We start from the raw sequence: 23,546 nt of genomic DNA on the forward strand, positions 1-23,546 counted from the left end.
GCAAAAGATCCACAACCACGGACTCCAACCTTCAGTGCTATATGTACTTCACTTTTTGTTGGATGGAGTGTTCCTTTTAGAGTCTGGGCCTGGGGGCTTACCTCTAGGAGTTTGGTGGACAAAGGTTGAACTAGAATGAGGAAAGATGCATATGGTATGCACTTGTTGACTCAGTGAGTCCTAGAACAATGTGATGCAAGCACTGGACAGATCTAGAAAGTGTCTATAGCTAAGGTTATTGCTGGAATAAAGAGAGATTCATCATTGGCCTTCTCTCAGTCTGTTCCATTATCATCCCATTGCCCTTCCAGAGCACTGTTTGTGTTGTGGCTGTCCCGCAACAGTGGTAGAGTGCTTACCTAACATGCATGAAGCCCTGGTTCAAGTCCTCAGTACCACATACATAGAAAAAGCTGAATGTGGAATTGTTGCTCCAGTACTAGGGTGCTAATGTGGAGCAAGAATTTTGGGACAGTGTCCATGCACTGAGTTCAAGCCCCAAGGCTGGGACATAAAAGAGAAGAAATGCAAGCTGGGTGCTGGTACCTCATGTCTTTAATCCTAGCGATTCCAAAGGCTGAAACTTGAGGATTGCAGTCCAAAGTCAGCCTGGCCAGCATTGTCTGTGAGACACTTATCTCCAATAAAAACCAGAAAACCAGAATTGGTGCTTTAGCTCTAAATGTAGAGCACTTGACTTGAGATGAAGGGCTGAGAGATGGTTCCTAGGCTCACAGTTCAAGTGGCATGACCAAAAACCAAACCAAACAAAACAAAAGGATAAAGGAATAAAGAAATTCATCACAAATGTAGGCTTGAACAATGAAAACTATATTTCAGGGATGGGATGGTGGTTCAGTGGTTGAGTGCTTGCCTTGCATGCATGAGGCCCTGGTTTTGATTCCTCAGCACCACATGATAAAAAAAAAAAAAGCCGGAAGTGGCGCTGTGGCTCAAGTGGTGGAGCGCCAGCCTTGAGCTGAAGAGCTGAGGGACAGCACCCAGGTCCAGAGTTCAGGCCCTATGACTGGACCCTTGCCCCCCCCAAAAAAGAAAAAGAAAAGAAAACTGCATTTCACAGGTATTCTTGGGAGCACCCCAGATTTTTCCTGATCCTTATCTCTTTGTGTCTCAGGAATTTAGTTTTAGGGAGGATTTTTTTTTTTTTTTGGTCCTGGGGCTTGAACTCTGGGCCTGAGCACTTGTCTGTCAGCTCTTCAGCTCAAGGAGAGCGATCTACTACTTGAGCCACAGTGCCACTTCCCAGGAATTTAGTTTTAAAGAATGAAATTATTTTTTCTTTATATTGTTAGAGGTGCTTTTAAGTTGAAGTCTATACATTCAAATATGCTCTTTGATTCTCATTTTCATGAGGAATATTTCTGGTCCACAATAGAGACATGGAGAACCCATACATTGGAGAACTAAAATTCATATATGAAAGTTTCCAATCCAGTCTTTCCCAATTATTTTTTATGGAAGGGATTACAAAAAAATCACAATAAACATGTAAGAGACAAGGGTAGGTTCTCTGATAAGAGAGAGGGAGACTGTTGCAGACCCTGGGGTGCCTGCCAGGAGTAGACAAAATGTGAGCAAAGGCTTCAGGGCCATTGTCTCCCACCCTCAGGACTGCAAGTCCTTGCCCTTTCTTGGTTTGAGGATGTGTGTGTTCTAGTTTTTTGGCCTGGGGCTTTAACTGACAGGAGGCTTGGGTGGAAAAGATGTATTGAAATAGAATGAGGAAAGATGTGTGCTGTTTGCACTTTTGGGCACAGTGGGGTCTAGGCCAATATTACACAAGCATTTGAGACTTATAGCAGAATTGTGCCATCAGCCATCTCTCTGTCTCCTTAATTATCATCCAACTGGCTCTCAGAGCCTTGCTTGTGCTCTGATGGGATTGTGGCAGGAGACAAAGATTTACTGCATACTTTAATGGTTAAGGTCTGAGAAGACAAGTCTGAGGTCCCCTAGATGTGTAGCCTAAAGCTACTGAGAGGAACTGTTAGGATCAGAGAAGAGGTAAGAATTCTAAAGAGATTTTCACATGCAAAATGGAAAGACAAAAGCATACTGGTTTGCAAATGATTAAGCTTCACATCAACATAGCCTAGCATAAACTTCACTCTTCTATCTCTCCTGCATTCATCCTGACCCCCCTAACCACTATCTCTTTGAAGGGAAATGGAGATGATGTGCCTTGTTCATAAGAATCCCTGTTTGGGAAATTTTCACTAGTAACCTGAAGAAATTCTTAAAGGAAATGCAAATAGAGCATAACAAATGCTCACAGACAGTGCACAAGCTCTGAGTTCAAGACATAGGACCAACAATAAAACAAAACATAAAATCCTTAAATGAAATGCAAAATTATAAAACAAAAACAAAAACTCATTTGATTTAATAGATAGAATTGGGGAGTTTCTGGAAAATTAATTGTTAGATTTTGTGAAATCCAAATCACCAGAAGTATTATGCTGCATATTTACATAACAATCTCACTATTTTATGCCACTGTATATATTACAGCAATGGGAAATGACCCAGGTATAAGTTTAGTGGTTGTGAATACCTTTGTAAAGTAAGAGGAGATGTATTAAAAAAATTTAAGACAAAACAGAGATATAATTTACATTCAGTAGAAGGCAGGCATTGAATAAACAGAAAGGTATAAGCAACGCCGTCTCATAACCTTAATTTCATTATTAGAACTAAGAATCGAAAAGCCAATGTAGCCAATTCTCCCTATATATATCCATTTTCTGGTTGGTCTTATGTATTTCAAGAGGAAACAGTGGTTTTCAAGAAACACCTTAACTCCCACAGCAGGGAGAGAAAAGTCCCAATGCACACAAGCACACTTGTTCCCAAGTAAGTAGGAGGGTGGCACCGAGCATTGTGGGAATTGTAGTCTCCCGGAGGCTATTTTCTTTGAAAGTCCTGGGTTGTTTTTGTTTTTTGGAGGGTGGAGGTGGGGCAGAAGATGCTTTTGCGCATGCGTCTCCCCGCCCACCACCTGCGTTTTAGTCTGCGTCTTCCGGATTCTTTTCCTTTACCTGGCTGCTGGAAGTGCGCAGAAATACAGTTTGGCCTTCCACAGGTGGGAGCCAGGAGGCTGGCGCCCAGCTCTGTGCAATGGAGCTTGGGAGCTGTAACTTGAAGGAATCTCAGGCTTTGGAACTGATGTCAGGTAGGAATTGTGTGATTGCTGGGGAATCTCCCCTCCACGGGTTTCTCTTTGTTTTTCTGTTTCTGTTTGTTTGGTGGGGGGTGAACTCTGGGCCTGCAAGCAGCATTCCTGAGCTCCTCAGCTCAGAGGGAGAGCTTGATACTTGAACCAAAGCGCCTACTTCCCTCTCCATGCTTTTCTCCAGTATGGAGTTGATAATTTGCTTGAGGTTCAAATGTATGAGAGCAAGCTGGGTGATTGTCCAGACCAGGAGAGCCCAAGAATTGTGCATTTGTACTCCAAGACCAAGGGATTCTTCTATTAACCCATATGACTTTATTTCCTTTGCCTAGGTGTAAGAGGAGTACAGGTAGAATTCTAGTGAAATTGTGATGTGTGTGCCTGCCTTGAGTTCTCTTACATTGAAGTTGTATTTGGGGCTTCTGTGATTTTTCTCCTAGAGATATTTTAATCTATTTGGCTTGAGTTTTTAATCTCCTGGCTTGAGTTCACAAGTGTTTGTATTCGACACTGTTTCTAGAGACAGTTGTACACTGGATATTGGAGTATTGAGTGCTGGTCCTGTATTTTTAGGAATGAAGCCTAGCAATGTTTGAAGCAGAGCACCCTATGAATAGGAATCTCTATCCTAAATGAACAGACCTTGTCAATTCTGAGAAGCCCTAAAGGGAAGAAGCAGAAAAGCAAGGAAGGGGAAGATGTTGCTAGCTTCCTTTGCCTTATGCAAAAATAGTTGCTACTTCCCTGAACACCAGATTCACGTGGAACTCTTTCCTACACCACTCTCAATCACTTTGTGTTGTTGGAAGATTAAACTAATTTCTAGGAGGCCTGATGAGCTGGATTGAGGAATAAGCCAGAGCATAGTTATGAGAGGGTACCTGAGGCTGTGCTTTGGGATGGTGGGGTAATTGTTATGACTGAAAGTATCTATTCATGTAGTAATCCCTAACCCTGTTTTTGCTAATTTATTCAGCCTGTTAACACTGTGATTTTTAGTATGTAATCATGCAAACTTACATTAAATGTGCCATCTATGGATTTGCTAATGCTAGCTCTAATTGGTTGGTTGTGCTTGGTTGTACAGAAAGTGTTGGTCTGGGACATGTGGCCTAAAAAGAAAATTCACAGAAGAAAACTTGAGGTAATATGTCTTACCCAAGTTTGTATGCTCTGTAGGTGTTACTTATCTTCAGGTGTGTCACGCCTATATCGATTATTTTATGTTGTATCTTTAGGATGGCCAAGGTTCTTCACATGACTGTTTAGGGAAATGAACGTTAGGGACTTTTCAAACCTGGGTTTACCTCATCTTTACTCATGTCCCTTTGGACAAAGCATTTTAAATGGCAAATTGCTAATCATTGCATATGTGTGCAATGGGTAGAGTGAAATGTGCCATTTGACATCCATTATTGAAGTAGTATAACATAAGAAATATATTCTATATACATTTTTCTCTTTAACTTTGGGGGAAAATTACTGAGTTACATCATACATGTTATCCACGGTGTTTAAATATGTAAATGAATGAGGTAGAACACAAATTACAATGGATTCCTATGATACTTTTGTATTAAAAAAGCAGTTCATGGGCTTGAAAAGTGGCTCAGTGGTAGAGTGCTTGCCTTGCATGTATGAGGTCCTGGGTTCGATTCCTCAGCACCACATAAGCAGAAACCGCTGGAAGTGGTGCTGTGGCTCAAGTGGTAGAGCACTAGCCTTGAGGTAAAGAGCTGAGGGACAGAGCCCAGGCCCAGAGTTGAGGCACCTTGAATGGCAAAAAAAAAAAAAAAGGAAAATAAAGTACTTCATACATCCCTAAGTATATTCAGTAATAATAACTTTTAGTGGAAATATGTGTTTTTGCTTTCAATTATTCAATAATTCCAGTGGGGCCATTCATTTCTTTGAATTTAGTGTGTACATAAACATAGAAATTAGTTGCTTTAATAATATCTATCTAACAGGAAATTGACTGGATTTGTTTATTGGACACTTTAATGCTCTGCTTGAGACATTAAAGATTCTTTGCTTATAAGAAGGCTTTACTTTTTCAGGTAAAAATAAATAAAAATTTTAAAAAAAGTTTACGGTTTTGCATCCCATGTATCATGTTTGCAAGAGGAAATTCTGGGCCCAAAATCTCACAGATTCATTTCTGAATGCATCATTTCCCTTATATTCCAGCCATGTTTCCAGAATCTTCTGCTCGTTGTCAGCAGCAAGACAGAATGAATGGATCTCTGGTAAGTAGTTTTATTATTTTTCATTTGTTTTCCATTCCATTATATGAACCTAAAGATGTCCAAGAATTAAAAACAATACCAACCACACAGATTCAGCCTCAGTACCATTTTCATAAATCAGATAAAGAAGGCTTGTAAATTAGCAGATAAGGATTGCTTGTAGGTTTAGCAGATCAAATGGTTATATTCTAAGTTGAATTCAGATTAGCTTCAGAATGTCTAGGTTTCATCTTGTCATAAAATGTAGTCCTACCTGTTATGTGATGTAATGACACCAAGCAGGTTACTTCTCATGGAAAGTGAAGGATAGATTGCCACCAGATCACTTCCTCATGAGTAACATTAAACTATCTCAATGAAATTTTCTTGGAATTGCTGAAATAGTGTGGTCATACATACCTTCATGTGTTCTTAAGGAATGATTAACCTAAATGTACTTACATTACTCTGCATATATAGTTCTTGGACTGCTTCATGGTCTTGGTCTTACTTGAAACTTCGCCTGTATTTGTTGCTAAGCTTTATGGTCTTTCTACACATTCCTGTTTGTTTTCTAAAGTATTCTGAAAAGATTTCTTTCCTCTATTTTCTCTCTCTATTTTTTATTTTCTTTTTTTTGTTGTTTTTTTTGTCGGTCGTGGGGCTTGAACTCTGGGCCTGGGTGCTGTCCCTCAGCTCTGCAGCTCAAGGCGAGCGCTCTACCACTTGAGCTACAGTGCAACTTCTGGTTTTCTGGTGGTTTATTGGAGATAGGAGTCTCACGGTCTCTCCTGCCCCGGCTGGCTTTGAACTGCGATCCTCAGAACTCTATTTTTGATTTTCTACTCGCTAGTGTTGGTTATTTTTCTCTTTCTCTCTCTTTGTATCTAGCTTTCTATCATTTTTTTCTTTTTTCGTTCCCTCTTTCCTCCTTATGTGTCTCAGTTGTTTCTTTTCTTCAAATGATCTATCTGGAACAAGATTTTCATAGTGATCAACTTTAAGTTGCTGACATGCCTCTTAGGATTGACATTTTTCTTACCAGTAGTATAGGAAAATTATTGCCTAGAGAGTTCTACAGGATTCCAGAAACAAAGAAAAGTAGAGACACACAAAAACACAAACAGATAGACGTACGGGAAACCAGGGTTCCAAAGGCTCTCTGGCACTTTGTCCCTGGGCGCCAGAAAGCTCCTATAGTTCCTTGAGTGCACACTGGGAAGATTACCTTTGATAACATGCAAAAATGAAGTATCTGCCAGGTGCTGGTGGCTCACGCCTGTAATCCTAGCTACTCAGGAGGCTGAGATCTGAGAATCGCGGTTCAAAGCCAGCCCGGGCAGGAGAGACTGTGAGACTCCTATGTCCAAATAACCACCAGAAAACTGGAAGTGGCGCTGTGGCTCAAGTGGTAGAGCACTCGCCTTGAAGAGCTAAGGGACAGTGCCCAGCCCCAGAGTTCAAGCCCCACGGCCGACAAACAAAATAAAAAAGAAGTATCTATATTAATAGTACAATCAGAGCCATAACAGGTTGTGAGGAAAACATGTTTCCTTATTCTCCTGAGACAGAAGACTGTCGCCCAGAGAAAATGCAGACATGGAGGTCACCTTACCTAGCCTTCAAGGTCAACAGCACCTCAGTTTCAGATGCTATCTTTCCAACAGTAAGGAAAATGCCTGCACTCCAGTCTCTTAACCCTCTCCAGATTTCTCTTTTAAGCCTTCTGCAGCCAGCTCTCACTTGTCTCAGTGCTGTCAGGCTGGAATTCCAACTTCTCAAACCTTTTTCCCTTCAGCCAACTTCAGAGTTCCCTACAGAAAAGTACTTCCTTCTACCAATTGATACACTACAAGAAAATCTGTTTTCTCCTGATTTTGTGTTGCTCTAACTTCATTTGATGTGGTATTTAATTTTGTTTTTCCATCCCACTACTGTTGAATATTTTAATTCACTGCCAGTATAAGATTGGAACTAGTGTTGAAAAAAAAATAATACAGTGACAAGATGTTCTCAATTAGAAATATCACTTGCCGCAAAATCTCACAGATGTTTGCTCACTAATTGATTTTGATCTCTGAGGTATTTCACTATTAACTAACACAAATGAAAATATATCCTTAGAGATACTCTGGAGAAAGGATTCAAGAATATGTGATGCGTTTGAGCATTTGGTCATATTTATCATTCTTGTCATCTTGAGTGTTCCTTGAGCCTCTCTATATTTGCCTTCACCTTCCATGAAGGCCTATTAAAATGAAAACTTTGTCAAGGAACATTTTTTTCCCTCCCACCTATATTTTGTATTGTAGAATGTAGGCAAAGTTCACAAAATTTCATGGTAGCAGTTCTTTTCTACATAAGAAGGAAATATCAGGGTATCTATGACCACATTTCAATATTTAGCATTTAAACCAAACATGGTAAACCACGGATGTTTTTATGTGGGAACTCAATTAAATCTTATAAGGGCCTAATCAATCATTAGTTACTTTCTGGAGTACTGTTACTGTTTTTTGAACATTCATGTGGACACTGCTTTTCATAGATCTAGCAATGCTCTATGTTCTGTATTCCATGTGATATTCTGAATGTGTGCTGCTTGCTTTTGAGAGTACTTGTTAATAGAAGGTCTAAATAGGATTTATGGTGAAGCAGTATGTGTAAATGCAGGAAAAATATTGGTTTAATTCATTTTTACCCTGGTATGTACTGAAATTTTATCAAAAATGATAATATAACTTTTCAGACACCTCCTTAGACTTAATGTTATCATGCCAGATTATTGTCTCCTTAGAGTTTTTATCTTGTCTCTACTGCTAGCAGCAGAAATGTGATTGCATGCATTATGGAAACTGTAATTTTTGATTGGTCTTGGGGCTTGAATTCTGGGTCTGGTTGTTTTCCCTCAGCTCTTCAAGTCAAGGTGAGTGCTACCACTTGAGTGACGGTGCTACTTTCATTTTCTGGTGGTTTATTGGAGATAAGTGTCTCATGGACTTTCCTGCCTGGGCTGGCCTTGAACCTTGATCCTCAGACCTCAGCCTCCTGAATAGCTAGGATTGCAGGTATAAGCCACCAGCGCCCCACAAATCTGAGTATTTTAATGACCAGGTTTATGTATTGTCAAATATTTCTAGTTTGGTATTTAATTCTCCCAATGAATAGATAACAAAGGTAGCTGCAAACATTTTATGTAAGACAAAAGTATACATGCAGCATAATGAAATTCCAGGTTGGAATTCTCATAACCCAGGTCTAATTTCTTGATGGAAATGTGCCATTACAGAAGCTGGTGTCATTTGATGATGTGACTGTGGACTTCACCTGGAAGGAGTGGCAGGATCTGGATCCTGGTCAGAGGACCCTTCATAGAGATGTAATGCTGGAGACCTATAGCAACCTCATGTTCTTGGGTGAGCAAAGGCTATTTTTACTTGGAAGATCAAGTGCTTTTATTTTATTTATTTTTATTTTTTATTTTTTGGGTCCGGTCGTGGGGCCTGAACTCTGGGCCTGGGCACTGTCCCTCAGCTCTTCAGCTCAAGGCTAGCGCTTTACCACTTTAGCCACAGCGCCACTTCCGGATTTTTTCTTTTTGCTTATGTGATGCTGAGGAATCGAACCCAGGGCCTCATGCATGCAAGGCAAGCGCTCTACCACTGAGCCACCTTCCCAGCCCCGAGTGCTTTTTTTTTAGTAGACATTAGACTATGTTATTTAGGGAGAAGATTCCAGTCCATTCCCAGGTAAAAAACTGCTGGTATAAAAGCCAGTCAAATTTGAGTCTGAGAGCTTGGTGTTGTTTGTCTTTCACACTAGTGCTTGAGCCACAATTCTATTTTCACTTTTGTTTGGGGGTATATTCTGTGTTTCCGTGCCCAGGTTGGTTTCAAACCTGCCTCTTGTGATCTCACCTCCTAAATATAGGATTACAGGTGTAAGCCTTTGGACCATTACATTTTCAAAAAAAAGATTGCAGGCCATGGGAAGTGTCATTTTTTTCTAAGGGAAACTTCAACTTCATTATATGTAACACAAGAGCTAATTTTATTCTCGTTTTTTAAGAAGGCAAATCAGTATTTGGACAATAGTTCTAAGCTCTGATCTACTAATAGGAGACTGACTTCTTAGACTTGGGTAATTATTATAGGTGGATCTAGAGTCTAGAATAGAACATACATTACTACTGACAGTATGCTCTGGAAATCAGTAGGTGAAAGTGTGTATTTGTAAACCAAACCTGATACAGGGTTTAGTGGTTCAAGCTACAAATCCTAGATACTCCGGAGGCTGACATCTGAAGGTTTCAGTTTGAAACCAGCAGCTGTAAAAAATTGACCAAGAGACTCTTATCTCCAATTAACCATTCAAAAACTAGAAACGTAGTGAAGACTCAAACTAGTAGAATGCTAGCTTTTAGCAAAAGAGCTGAGTTCAAGCCATGCAGTTGGCAAAATAAACCCAAAGGTGGATTCTACTCCACAATGGAGCAGTTAAGAATTGAGAAACCATGGGCTTGGAAGTTGGCTCAGTGGTAGAGGAATTGCCTTCCATGCATGAGTCCCTGTGTTCAATTCTTCAGCAGCACATAAGCAGAAAATAAAAGCCGGAATTGGCATTATGGCTCATGTGATACAGTGTTAGTCTTGAGCTGAAGATCTGCTGGACAGTGCCCAGGACCAGAGTTCAGGTCCCACAACAAGACTGCCCCCACAACAACAATTGAGGAACCACATTTAGGAGCAACCTTGTGAACAGGATGTCTGCGACCTTATGTTAATGATGACCCAGCACGACAAATTGTTCTCCACTGTTTCTTATTCATAGGGCTCTGTGTACCTAAACCAGAATTGATTGTGAGGCTGGAGCAAGGTTCAGAACCATGGATAAGAGAAGCCTCAGACAAGAATTTCACAGGTGAGTTAATGCATCTACAATGCTAATGATGGGTCCAGAGCCCAGTTGATCTGTTTATCTTGAGCTGTACAGAGCAATAGTATTCTTGTCAATCCAGAATTCACTGGGGACAAACTGAATTTGGTGTGCCATTGTAGTTAATATTAGCAACTCTCTTTGTCTGTAGAGAAGTCATTGTTTAACAGAAAAAGACAATAGGACATGTACAAAAGGAGATCTCATTTTCTTTTAAACTAGTATTATGCAGGTAGGAGGAAAATAGGAGAATGGTAGTGCTGCTATTCTCTCATCAGGACAATAGCTTATGAGTTGTGCTGGGCATAGAGTGACATTCAGAATGGAAGCATTAAGAGTATGTAGATGAACAATTTGAGTAAATATTTCCTAGAAAAAAATAGAAAAATCTGAAATACAGAAAAACATTATTTTCCATTGTAAAATGTCAGTACTACATTCATAGTTAGTATGTTGCAGAGAAAAGTTTATATTCTGCAGAAAACAATGCTTTGATATTTGAAAATCTTGTAACACTTAAAATGTGAGAAAATACCTTTACAGTAAGGAATTTATGGACTTCATTTATGTTTTTGTCTATTTTTCTGTTATGCATTTTAGATGTCCCACAAATGGAGGATGTGATTAGCACCTGTCAGGAAAGTCACAATAAATATCTCTCTGAAGTAGCAGTCATGAATAGTAACCCAGGGGAGGAAAAAGTGAGACTTATAAAAAGTTTTAATTTGAGCTCAAAACAGAAGTCAGAACTGATTAAGAATAATGTGAACTCCTTAGGAATGAGGACAGAAAAGGTCACTGGGAATCAGAACATGAGTGTTTTCAGTGAACCTGGTAAGATGTGTGCTGTATATAGTCCTCATTTGTCTTCTATAGTTGAAGAATATAAACAATATAAAAGGTCTTTCACCGAGAAGACACACCCTATTGTCCCTCAGAGAACATACACAGGAAAGAAACCATATGAAAGTAAAATGTGTGGAAAGATTTTCACCAGTAAGGCATATCTTACTGTCCATGAGAGAAGACACCAAAATGAGAATCTTTTTGAATGTAACATGTGTGAAATGTCTTTTACCTTGAAGTCAAACCTAACTCTCCACCAGAGAACGCACACAAGAAAGAATCCTTATGAATGTAACATTTGTGGAAAGTCTTTCACCTGGAAGTCAAACCTCACTATCCATGAGAGAACACACACAGAAGAGAAAACTTATGAATGTAACATGTGTGGAAAGTCTTTCGCCAAAAAGGCATGGCTTACTATCCACCAGAGAACACATACTAGAGAGAAACGTTTTGAATGTAACATCTGTGGTAAGTCTTTCACCCAGAAATCAAAGCTTACTGTCCACCAGAGAACACACACAAAAGACAAACCTTTTGAATGTAACATGTGTGTTAAGTCTTTCACCCAGAAGTCAACTCTCACTGTCCATCAGAGAATACACACAGGAAAGAAACCTTATGAATGTAACATGTGTGGAAAGTCTTTCATCCAGAAGTCAGAGCTTACTGTCCACCAGAAAAGACACACAGGCGAGGAACCTTTTTAATGTAATATGTGTAAAATGTCTTTTGCCTGGAAATCAAGCCTTACTGTCCACCAGAGAACACACACAGGAAAGAAACCTTATGAATGTAACCTGTGTGGAAAGTCTTTCACTCAGAAGTCACACCTTATTGTCCACCAGAGAACACACACTGGAAAGAAACCTTATGAATGTAACATGTGTGGAAATTCTTTCACCAAGAAGTCAAACCTTACTGTCCACCAGAGAACACACACAGGAAAGAAACCTTATGAATGTAACGTGTGTGGAAAGTCTTTCACCCAGAAGGCACACCTTACTGTCCACCAGAGAACACACACAGGAAAGAAACCTTATGAATGTAACATGTGTGAAAGGTCTTTTACCTGGAAGCCAAACCTTACTGTCCACCAGAGAACACACACAGGAAAGAAACCTTATGAATATAATGTGTGTGGAAAGTCTTTCACCCAGAAGCTACACTTTACTGTCCAACAGAGAACACACACAGGAAAGAAACCTTATCATGTAACGTGTATGGAAAGTCTTTCACCCAGAAGGTACACATTACTGTCGATTAGAGAACACATACAGGAGAGAACATTATGAATGTAACATGTGTGGAAAGTCTTTCACCAAGAAATCAAACCTTACTGTCCATCAGAAAACAAACACAGGAACGAAACCTTATGAATGTCATATGTGTGGAAAATATTTCAGCCAAGAGCTCCAAGTTACTTTCCATCAGGGAGCACACACAAGAGAGAAATTTTATGAATGTAAGCTATGTGGAAAGTCTTTCACCCAAAACATACACCTTTCTGTCCATCAGAAAAAAACCCACCAGAGAGAAATGTTATGTATATAGCAGGCATGGAAATTCTTTCACCTGGAAGGCACACCATAACATCCATCACAGAACACAAGGAGAGAAACCTTATGAATGCAACCAGTGTGGAAAGACCTGGAGGTCATAGCTTAACACACATAAGTTGATTCACACAAATGAAATAACTTAGGATTGTACCAAATGGGAAAGTCTTTGATCTGTAAGAAAATTAAAATTGCAATACAGAACCTATACAGGATAGAGACCTTATGATATAGCACATGTGGAGTCCTCTAACTACAAGATACAACTCAGGGTTCATCATAGAACACACAGACACACACACACACAAACACACAACCTCACACTCAAAGAGGAGAGAAATCCTATGTAGCAAAAATTAATGGAAAGGTTTTCAAGAAACAGTCCTAACTCAGTTTGCATCAGAGAACAGACACAGGTGAGAAAATACAAATGTAACAATTGTGGAAAGTCCTTTACCAAGTATTCATGGATCCAAGTTCATAGGACACACAGCAGAGTAATCTTAAAAATATTACAAATGTGGAAATCCTTTGATCAGAAAGGAATACCTCATGTTCATCAGAGAACTGACTCACATAGGAGAAAAGAAAGTAGTGCATAGATCATACGTGAAATGACTTTCAATCAGAACTGAGTCCTCAGCATATGTGAGAGCATAGACAGGTAAGAAATTATGAGTATAGAAAACATTTTGCCAGGAGTCAAATCTGAACAGGTATTAGAGACCTGGACACATGACAGAATCTCTGTAAATATAAACATGAGAGGAAGTCTTTCAACCAGAAGACAACCCTCAGCAAGTATTAGAACATTCACCCAGGAAAGAAACCCATTGTAGGAAAATCTTTGTCAGAAAACCTGTGTAAATTATACAGAGAAATCCTTCATCGCAGAGATAAGCTAGGTGTGATGGAAAACCATTCTTCACTCTTCAACTCTTTTTGAGCCAACATTTCTCACATTTTCATCGTGTTGAGTGGGGATAGTGTCATTCAATATTATCCAAACATGTGGAAATGACCAGTTATAACAAGTAATTCAGAGATTGAAGTTATTAACTTGCATCTTTTATAATAAGGAATGGTATATTAGGGTAATTTGATAATCTCTTCTAAGAAATATGAGGTCTTTCCCTTTGGGACTGGATTCAGATCATCTCCAACATGGTTAGGGGAACAATAGTTGAGTGAAGACTGTTATGATTGGAGGCAAGAACATGAGAGCAACATTTTTTCTATTGCTCCCTTAAGTCCCCCTCTATTTGTGTGATCCAGCATTACTGTACAAATGACTAACATTCAGTTATTGAATGGAAGATCTACTGGAAGATATTAGTCCTTATTGCAGTACATACATAGTAGCAAATTTTTTCTCGGAGGGGTAACAATGCTCGATAGGAAATGTATTCATGACCTAATTCATATAATTGTATAACCAATTTGTACAGTATCTTTACAATAAAATATATATTATAAAAATATGGTGGATTTATAAAGACAAGAGTCTCAGCATTTTGACTTGGGGGAAAACTTCAAAATATCTTCAGTGCTTGCTGTTTTATTTAATTAATCACTGGTGATGAACAATCACTGGTGATTGATTCACTCTTAGCCCATTTAGTTGTTCTGCTGAGTGAGCTATAATAAAACACCAGTGTGAATGGTGTGTCGCAACTGTGTTATCTCATAGATGGCCAATGTAAGATATGACATTAGTGGAAATAATCAAGCACACAAAGATATTAATCTCACAAAAATTGAAATAAATACTATCTGCCACTTGAGCTACAGCATCACTTCTAGGCCCTGAGAGGAAGGAAAGAAGGAAGGAGAGAAGTGAGAAAGGGAAAGAGGAAGGGAAAGAATGAGGAAGAAGTAAGAAATAAACTATTCAAAAGAAGAATGTTTAATTTTTGGTGAATGGGAGAATTATTCTTTCAGAGGTGGGGCTCAAGAAAAATGGCTTTTACAAAAAGCAAATTCTTGAATTGTTTACAAAACGATAAAGAGGATGTATCATTTTATAAATTGATTTAATATTCAGTAATATTAAGTAAGGAGGTCAGGTGTGGCTGGTGCCTTATTGGCCACATGGTGGACAGTGAGGTCTGGCATCTTGTCTTCATGCAGGGGGAAGGAAATGCCCCATCCATCACTTGCCTCCCAAATGATGGGTGTGGCTGGATCCCTGGAAGCAGGCATGGACATTTGTCTGATATGTTACTCAATCAGTTTGTGGAACTGGGAATTTCCTGTAGCCCTGCCTCCTGCTTAGGCCCTATTTAGGCTGGAGCAGCAGTGACACTAGATGCCATGCCACATGTCTCTGTGATCATGTCCTGTGTCCTGTCTCCTGGCTTGTCTCTGGTCATCCTAGTGTCCCAATTCATCACTCTCTTGGTGCTGATTGGTTTCTTGGTGTAGTTATTATTCTTTTTTTTCCTTTCTGTTCTGTTTCCAAGCTGTCTAAGTGTATTTGTGGACTGCAAGTCTTTGTTACAACAGGCTGCTTGCAGACTGTTAGCTGTGTAATAGACTCCAGTATTCCATCTTCCATAATGTGGCTTCCAACAAATATACTGTCTTCTTTTACAGAAACACAAAAGTTGACCTAACATTAGAATTTCTGGAGCCAAGATAGATGCCATTGTATAGTTATGCAATTAAAGATATCTTGGAAGCATTTAGAAAAAATGTCTGTTACATCAGAAAGTGCTTAATTAGTAAACAAATACCAAGACTCCAGATCCTATATAAGCCAATAATTCTACATATGTCCAGAGCTGTTTGGTTACATGAAGAGCTCTACTTTCACACTTTCATGAAGGAATTTTTTTTGTTCCAATATCAGGTGTTGAACTCAGGAACTGAGTTGAAGCCGGCGGGAGCTGGCTTCAATGGAGATTCTCTCATCTTGGCCTCCATTAAAGCTAGGAATCAAAGCATGAGCCCGGTGGGCTGTCCTGAAGAAATCTCCCTCTGGGAACAGGAGGCTTGTGGCTTCAACAATTTCAGTATTTCAATTGTTCAAAAATAAAACTCCTCTTTACAGTATTTTCACAATAAAAAAAGAATCCTTAAATCTTGCCTATGATTCCATTTACAAGATAAGGACAGTGGACTTCACATTGTAAGATTTAGCTAGTTGCTCCCTTAACCTCTTCCCTCACACTATTTACCCTTCTGCTTTTTTTTTTTGAGGGGGTGGAGTGGGGAGGTCCAGTCTTGTGGCCTGAACTCTGGGCATGGGTGCTGTCCCTCAGCTCTTCAGCTCAAGGCTAGCACTCTACCACTTGAGTCACAGGGCCACTTCCAGCTTTCTTTTTCTTTTTGTTTTTGTGGTGCTGGGGAATTGATCCCTGGACCTCATGCATGAAAGGCAAGTGCTCTAACATTGAACCAACTTCCCAGCCCAACACTTCTACTTATCTACAGAGGCCTAGTAAAAATAAATAGGGGGATTGGGAGGCACCTGTGTGTGCCTTTGGCCTTCCTACTTGTACCACACACACACACACACACACACACACCATCAATTTGGAAATCGCTCATTCTCTCATGTTTACAAACTATGCTTTCTGAGAAGGGATGGTTCACAGACTGGAGTCCTACCTAGGCCTGTTATATAGCTCAAATTATGAACCAACATACCACATTCATTTAAAGTATGCCTGATGATAATATTAATGTTTTGTATTATTTTTGTTATTATCATTTGGCCAACACTTTGTTTGAACTCAGAATTTAAGGGACTTAATACTCACTGAATGGGTAAAATACTCTTTCCTTCTTTTAATTTAAGACCAGTAATTAAAAATGAGCAATTAAACTCCCTCATGTGTGGAATCCTAGCTACTCAGGAAGCTGAAATTAATAGTATTAGTAGGCTATCCCATGCAAAATCTTCATGAAAATGGTATGTTAGCCAATAAAAGCATGGCTCTGGTCATATGTGCCTATCTTTTTTTTACTACCTATGAAAGGTAATTATAAAATTAGTGTGTGGAAAGGACCAGGCAGAGAAGCAAGACCCTAAGGTGAAAAATCAGTGATACAAAAGGGCATCTGGTATAGAAGGTAAAGGAAGCCTCACAAATTTTGGCCCCTGAATTCAACCTGAGGACCAATAATATGATCTGTGTAAACAATACATTCTTCCAAATATTTAGTGGAAGAATTTGGATATGGTTTACAGAATGATAAGTAAACAATCCTTTACCAAGTGATTGCAAAAGGACCTGCATCCTGTAGTGTGGACACCATGAGTCCTGCTTGGATCAAGTAATTAAGATCTCCTGATCTAACAGGGCACTGGTGCTTCACATCAGAATTCTTACTTGCTAAAGAGTATGAAGTTTAAAGATCACAATTGAAAGGCAAATGAGGTAGGATTTGCTGTGAGAGTGTTATGGCCCATTATCATCAAATTTCTTACAAGTAGTGCCGTGAATCAAGTTGATAGACTGTCAACAATTTTGTCCCTTTATTACCGAAGCCCAGGGACAGTACCCAGGCCCTGAGTAGAAAGCACTCCAAGGCCAGGGAAGATATTTTGTAAAATGGATTTTTGGCCCTCGTGCAGAAAAGTTACCATTCTTGTATAAGCCTAAAGTCCTCCATAGGGTATAGTCATTGTGCTCAATTGAAGTTGATTTTCAAATGTCTTATAAGCCAGGGTAATGATAGAATGTCAGGAATAGTTTGGTATCTTTTGTCATGTGAATTCACATACACTTACCTTTATGTTTCTGACTAGTTTATAGGTCCTTGCAGAGGTTCAAGTTACTATGCAGGAAATGTGGTCTACGTCTGTATAGTGCGGAATGAGACCTTCAAAGAAAGAACTCAACATATAAAATGTGGTCAAATATTTCCGTATACTTGAAACAGTATCATATGAAAAGAAGGAATCAAGTAGTGGTGATTTAAGGTCCCAGAATATCATTATATTTGAACGAGAAGACTGTGGTCTCGTGCTGTGTGTACATAGATGTAGGAGGAAAACCTCTTTTCAGTCTGAGCTGTTCAGATGTGTTTAAGCATTTTTGTTGTTTTACCCTTTCTGATTGCACTTTATTTCAAGGCCACTCACAGGGGTGAATGACAGGTTATTCAGTTTCAGCTCATTCTAAAAGCTATGTCCTCAGAAGAGAAGTGGTCAGCCATGATGGGTACATATTCACCCTAGACATAATCAATAAGAGTGGGTTAAGTTACACAAGTTTTCAGAATGTCAAGAGTCCTACCACACAGTTCATCCTGTAGCCCTTTTCAAAATTAGGCTTTTTAAGAGTTCTGCCTTTGTATGAAGATTTCAGCTCTAAATTAGATTATTTTCAATAGCCATTCAGTGAATGTTGCTGGATAAAGTATACAAATAAAATCATATTTATTTTAGAGAAAATTCTGATATCATCAGCAGGGGCAGTTAATATGACTCAAAGTCAGGACCCAGAAGAGTCTGTTCTCCAGAGATCTAAATAGTTAACCAAGAACCTCCAATTCCCAAGCAATCTCCATGCTAATGAGAGAACAAGTTGTTAGGCGAACCCTTGTTTCTTCCTCAGGTTAACCTGGAATGATGCACCTCAGAGTGACTGCAAGGGAAAGAAGCAGGGATACTGAGCATAGTGGGTACTGAACAAGGCTATCATAGGATTTTCACTAGATCCTCAGGCACCACCCAAGGCCCCCTTGCTTTACCTTGAGCACTTATATCTTCATGTTTGTCCAGCTCTAGGTCATTATTCCTCCAATAATTAGCTTAACATTAAGTGTACATATTTTTCTGTTTGCTCAATGAATTGAGAAGTTCTTTTAAAATTCTCTTTCATTTTTCTGGATCACTTACACCCTTGTATGAAGTCCCTGTTATAGAGGTCTCAGTACTTTGAGTAGATGACTACCTGGAGCATCCACAGCCAACCATCTTTGCCTCACTTGTATATGGGACCTGAGAAAAACCCAGCCAAAACTTTATATGTGCATTCTAACTTAAATGTTTGTTACCAAAAGTTTGATGTGCAGACTTCATCTGATGCGGTGGAAGTTGGTAAGGCTCATGGTCTAGGCCAGAACTCAAAATGGAAGGCACAGGAAAGAAAAGTTTGGTAAGGAGCCAGCTGAGGAGAGGAGGGCAGTGCCAAAGTCTTCATGCAATAGGCAAGCCTGGCAAGCCCCTTGGGACAGGAGTGAGAAGCCCAGAGCAGGGTATGTGCTACCCATCAGTCCACCACCAGCACAGCATGGCACCTGCAGCGTGGGCCAAGGTGCACACGTGTTTCCTGTAGTGCTGACTGTTGACACACGGACCTATCAGAGAAGTCAGTGGCCTAATGTAATAGTCTTGTCCTATGTAGATGATACAATTACTTGTGGACTAGGAGAATTGGTAGTAAAACATTGTTAGATGAACTAGTAAAAATTCTTCAGGATGTGTATGAATGTGTGTGCCCTAAGAAGAAAAGAAATTGAAAATAGTTCAGAGAGAACTTCAATGACAAGTGTGTGACTTGAGTGTACAGGAAAATAGATCCATTACTATCACAACAAATAGGTAAAAAAGAAGGGTTTTCTTCACTTATTTTTACCAACCCTTACAAATCCCATTGTGTTCAAAATAATAACAGAAATGTATGTGTTGATGCTTAATGTTGTACAACAGCTAGTTTATAAATGACAGCAGAGTTTTGTGTGCGGTCCGTGAACTCTCTGGAAAGGAGGACAATACTATTCAAAGTGAACTTATGTCACTTGTAAGTTTGTCTTTTAAATTCCAGAGGAAGCATTGATTAATTTAAATGAGCAGACTTTTTGTTTTGCTGGTCTTTAAGCTTGAACCCAGGGGTCAGGTGCTGTCCCTGAGCTGCATTTGCTCAAGGGTAGAACTCTACCACTTGAGCCACAGCACCACTTCTGGCTTTTTCTGTGTATGAGAACCTGAGGAATAGAACCCAGCTCCTCTTTCCTGCGATACAAGCACTGTACCACTTAGCTAACTTCCCTGTCCTATAAACAGACTTTTTATGTTAAAAGAAGAAAGAATAGGTTGGTATGTAGTATCCACTTTCCATGTCCAAGTCTGAAGGTTCAACCCCTCAAGTGAAAGGAAGACAGTAGAAAATGGAATGACAGGAAGCATACAGTTACAACTACAAAGAAAAGTAGAAGAACAAAAGCAATGAGACAGTAATTAGGTTTTTGTTTGGGATTGTTTCTTTTTTCTTTCAATTGTTAGCTGTGGGGTTTAAACTCAGGGAGGGCCTGGTATATTCCCTATGCTTTTCACTGAAGGCTGGCATGCTACCACTTCCAGCCAGAATGTCACTTCTAGTTTTCTGGCATTTCATTGGTGATAAGTCACAATGAATTTTCTGCTGATGTGGTGCTGAGGAATGGAACCCAGTGCCTCATGTATGCAAGGCAAGCCCTCTACCATTGAGCCACACTCGCAGCCGTGTCTCCTTAAAACAGTGTGGTTGGGGCTGGCAATGTGGATTAGTGATAAAGTGCTTGCGTAGCATGCATGGAGCACTAAGTTTGATATCTCAGTACCTAATAAACAACAACAGCACCCAAATACCTCTAGAAGCACTGGTGCTGTAGCTGAAATGGTAGAGTGGTAGCCTTCAGCATAATGAATTTCAGAAACAGTTTTCAAGCCCTGAATTCTAGCCCTAGGAATGTCAAACAAGAGCAACAAAAACAAGATGAAATGAGCAAATGAAAACAAAAAAAACCCAAAGTCAGCAAGTTTCATTGATAAACACAACACACAACCACACACATAGACACACATACACAAATAGACTTTTATCAAACCATATTCCTCTCCTTTACCATGTCTGCTCACCCTCCCTGCACTAACGGCTACCTACATCCACTGGAGAACTTACTCTGTGTTTCTCTTGTTTTTGCATTCTTAAAAAAATTTATTGTGAAGATTAAAATATAAAAGTAGTATCAATAGTCATGAGAAAAGTTCCAATCAAAAGTACAATAAAATAACCATTTTATACATGTTAGTGTGGCCATAGTTTTAAACAAAACAACAAAAATCCTTCCAAAGTCTAACAAAATCTAGGAAAGATGTGACAACAATGTGAACTTGGTGCATTTCTCTCCGGTATGTAAAACTATCAAAGATGGGACAAAAAGTCCTAAAAAGAACTGAATATAGAATTACACAGAAATATTGTCCAGTACTTCTACACTTGTACATAACTTAGGGAAAAACAAAGATTTCTATAAATACCATCAAATATGGACTAAGTTTCAAGAAAGACAAATACCACAAAGAAGTCCAAGAGTATTTACAGAGATTAATTGAACTACTTATAACACACTCAGTCCTGTACAGCAGTCAAAATTATGTTTGACCACACTTTTTCAGCAAATCCATTAAAACTTCATTAGGATAGTCTAATGTTATTTTTGTGGATGTGATGTCTGACAAGATTCTAGGCAACCTTTACCATCCATGAGAACTTACCTCCTAGGTGTCATTGAATCCCAAAAAAGTGAGGCAACATTGTGGTCAAATTAAAAAATGAGAAGCAAACTAAAGCAATTCTGCACTTAACTTAGAAGGCAAGATTTGATCATCTGCTAAATCTACAAGCCATCTTTAGCTTTTTTAGAAACATGTTCCTAAAGCTGAATCTTTTTTTTTTTCTGTTTTTCAGTCTTGGACACAATTAGGTTCATAACATGGAATGTCAAACAGAGTGAGAAATAAAAGAATCTCATCAGAGATCCTTTCATTCTTTCTTGCTTTAGACAACAAGTAAAGATTCTGGAACCATGGCTTGGAGAGAAGCCAGATGAGAGAGTCAGAAAAGAACCTGTGTGATTTTACCCTAGAAGTTTCTGGTCAGAACATGATAGGTGGGCTGGAAAAGCATAAAGCCTTCTTATGGGAGAAGAAACATTCCTGAATCAAGTAGAGCATTAAAGTCTCCACTAAAGAGAAATCCACAGAAGAGTGAAGTCTTATGTATTACTAAACAATATTAACAGAAAATACACTCCAAAATGTAGATCCATAAAATGTAAAAGAACTTATATAGGTATGTGCTTTTGCTTATACTTGTTGGTTGATTACACAGGAAATTCTTTGATCCAGGATTCTGGTTTTTCTTACACTTACCCACAATGGTAATTGTTAATATAAAATGCATGAACTTTGCAGTGACATTCACAAAAAGAGAAAATCAATTCTGTTTACTTCAGTAAGGTGTTTTTGATAGGAACGACAATATGAATCCTTTAAAAGCAGTGTTTGCACATTAGTACTGGGTTTTTCTAATTCACAAGAATGTTTTCTTACTTTGAGAAACTTAAAGAGAATTTATTATAGGCTAAGTGTTCACATTCACAATATTTAAGATGAGGAGTGTTACAACATTCAAGGTTGGGTATTTTCTGTTTATTCTGGGATTTGAACTGTCCATATCCATATTAGCGACTGAATATCTTGCCTTAAAATTTTCAAGTTTTCTATTTCATATTATTTTTTAGGATATAATCTGAATTTCAAAGAGGACATTGTAACTGGGCTCTCATGTCTAATGGCTGTAATCTTAGCTACTTAGTAGGCTGAGATCTGAGGAAAGTTAGTATTATCCCCTCTTTTGCTCCTCAGCTCCTCCCACACCTAGATTTTTCCTCCATACTGCTGACCACCCCTCTCTCTACCCACACCTATCTGAGCATGCACCTACCTAACTTCCTGCTCCCCAGCTCCTCTGGCTACCTGAAGAAAGACAGATGCATGTGCTCTGTCTCCTGGGAAATATAGTCCTTCTAGTAAACTCTATAATAATCTTTGTCCTGTGCCTGCTTGTGGCCCCTGGGATACACATGAAGGATCCCTACAAGGATCACAAAATAAATCCATGTGTAAATGGATGTCTGAGACACTTATCTCCAATGAAGTACCCAAAGTAGCTGGATGTCGAGATGTGGCTTACGTGGTACAACATTATCATTGAACCAAATAATTTCATGGTCATTTTCCAGACCTTGAGTTCAAGAATCAGGACAAGCACACACATATCTAGGGCATTGTATTGTATTCAAATTATATTTTATCAATTGATTAGGAACACATACACAGGAAGTCTCTCTTTTATTTTTTTGGTCGGACATGGGGCCTGAACTCTGAGTCTGGGAACTGTTCCTCAGCTCCTAAACTCAAAGCTAGCACTCTACAAGTTGAGCCACAGTGCACTGCAAGCTTTTTTTTACTTATGTGGTTCTGAGGAATCAAACCTGGGACTTATTCATGCAGGCAAGCACTCTACTACTGAATCACTTGCCCCGACAGTCTCTCTTATTTTAAGCGATGGAGAATAGGCTAATTATATCAGTGGAAAAATTGTAATGTGTCAGAATAGACATGTAAAGTATATCTGTGGGAGCAACATTTTGAAAGTTTCAAAAGCCATAGGAAGTGCAGAGGGTTAAAAGAGGATGAATATGTTTATATAAGACATTTTCAAGGAATGTTTAAGATTCATTGGCTCCAATTCACAAAAAGCAAGTTTATAAAGTCACATGGGTATGTACCAGAATCTCTAGGTTCAGGAGTATAAGCGCACAACTCCTGACTCTCCTTGTCTAGAGGACCAGAGGTTTGTCAGCCAGTTTCTGGTACCTGGAGGAACAAGTGCTAATGGCAGCACAAACCTATGAGCCCATAAGGTATCATCAAAACCAGACTGGGGAAAGACTCTCCCTAGGATCCTCAGATGGCTTCAAGTTACACCTCCCAAGAAGACAAGC

General features: G+C 39.2%; 1 protein-coding gene and 1 pseudogene across 1 annotated transcript; both read left to right on the forward strand.

The window, feature by feature from the left end:
* The first annotated feature begins 8,803 nt into the window (after positions 1–8,803).
* Positions 8,804–23,546, forward strand: part of LOC122123306 — a 54,341-nt pseudogene continuing 39,598 nt past the window's right edge.
* LOC122123276 (zinc finger protein OZF-like) lies at positions 11,136–21,498 on the forward strand. The gene is given in 4 exon segments (XM_042697640.1): positions 11,136–12,421; positions 12,486–12,621; positions 18,777–18,813; positions 21,446–21,498. Coding segments are annotated over 4 exon segments (1,512 nt in total).

The sequence above is a fragment of the Dipodomys spectabilis genome, unplaced genomic scaffold (assembly GCF_019054845.1).
Source record: "Dipodomys spectabilis isolate Male_0828 unplaced genomic scaffold, ASM1905484v1 ptg000227l, whole genome shotgun sequence".
Classification (NCBI taxonomy): domain Eukaryota; kingdom Metazoa; phylum Chordata; class Mammalia; order Rodentia; family Heteromyidae; genus Dipodomys; species Dipodomys spectabilis.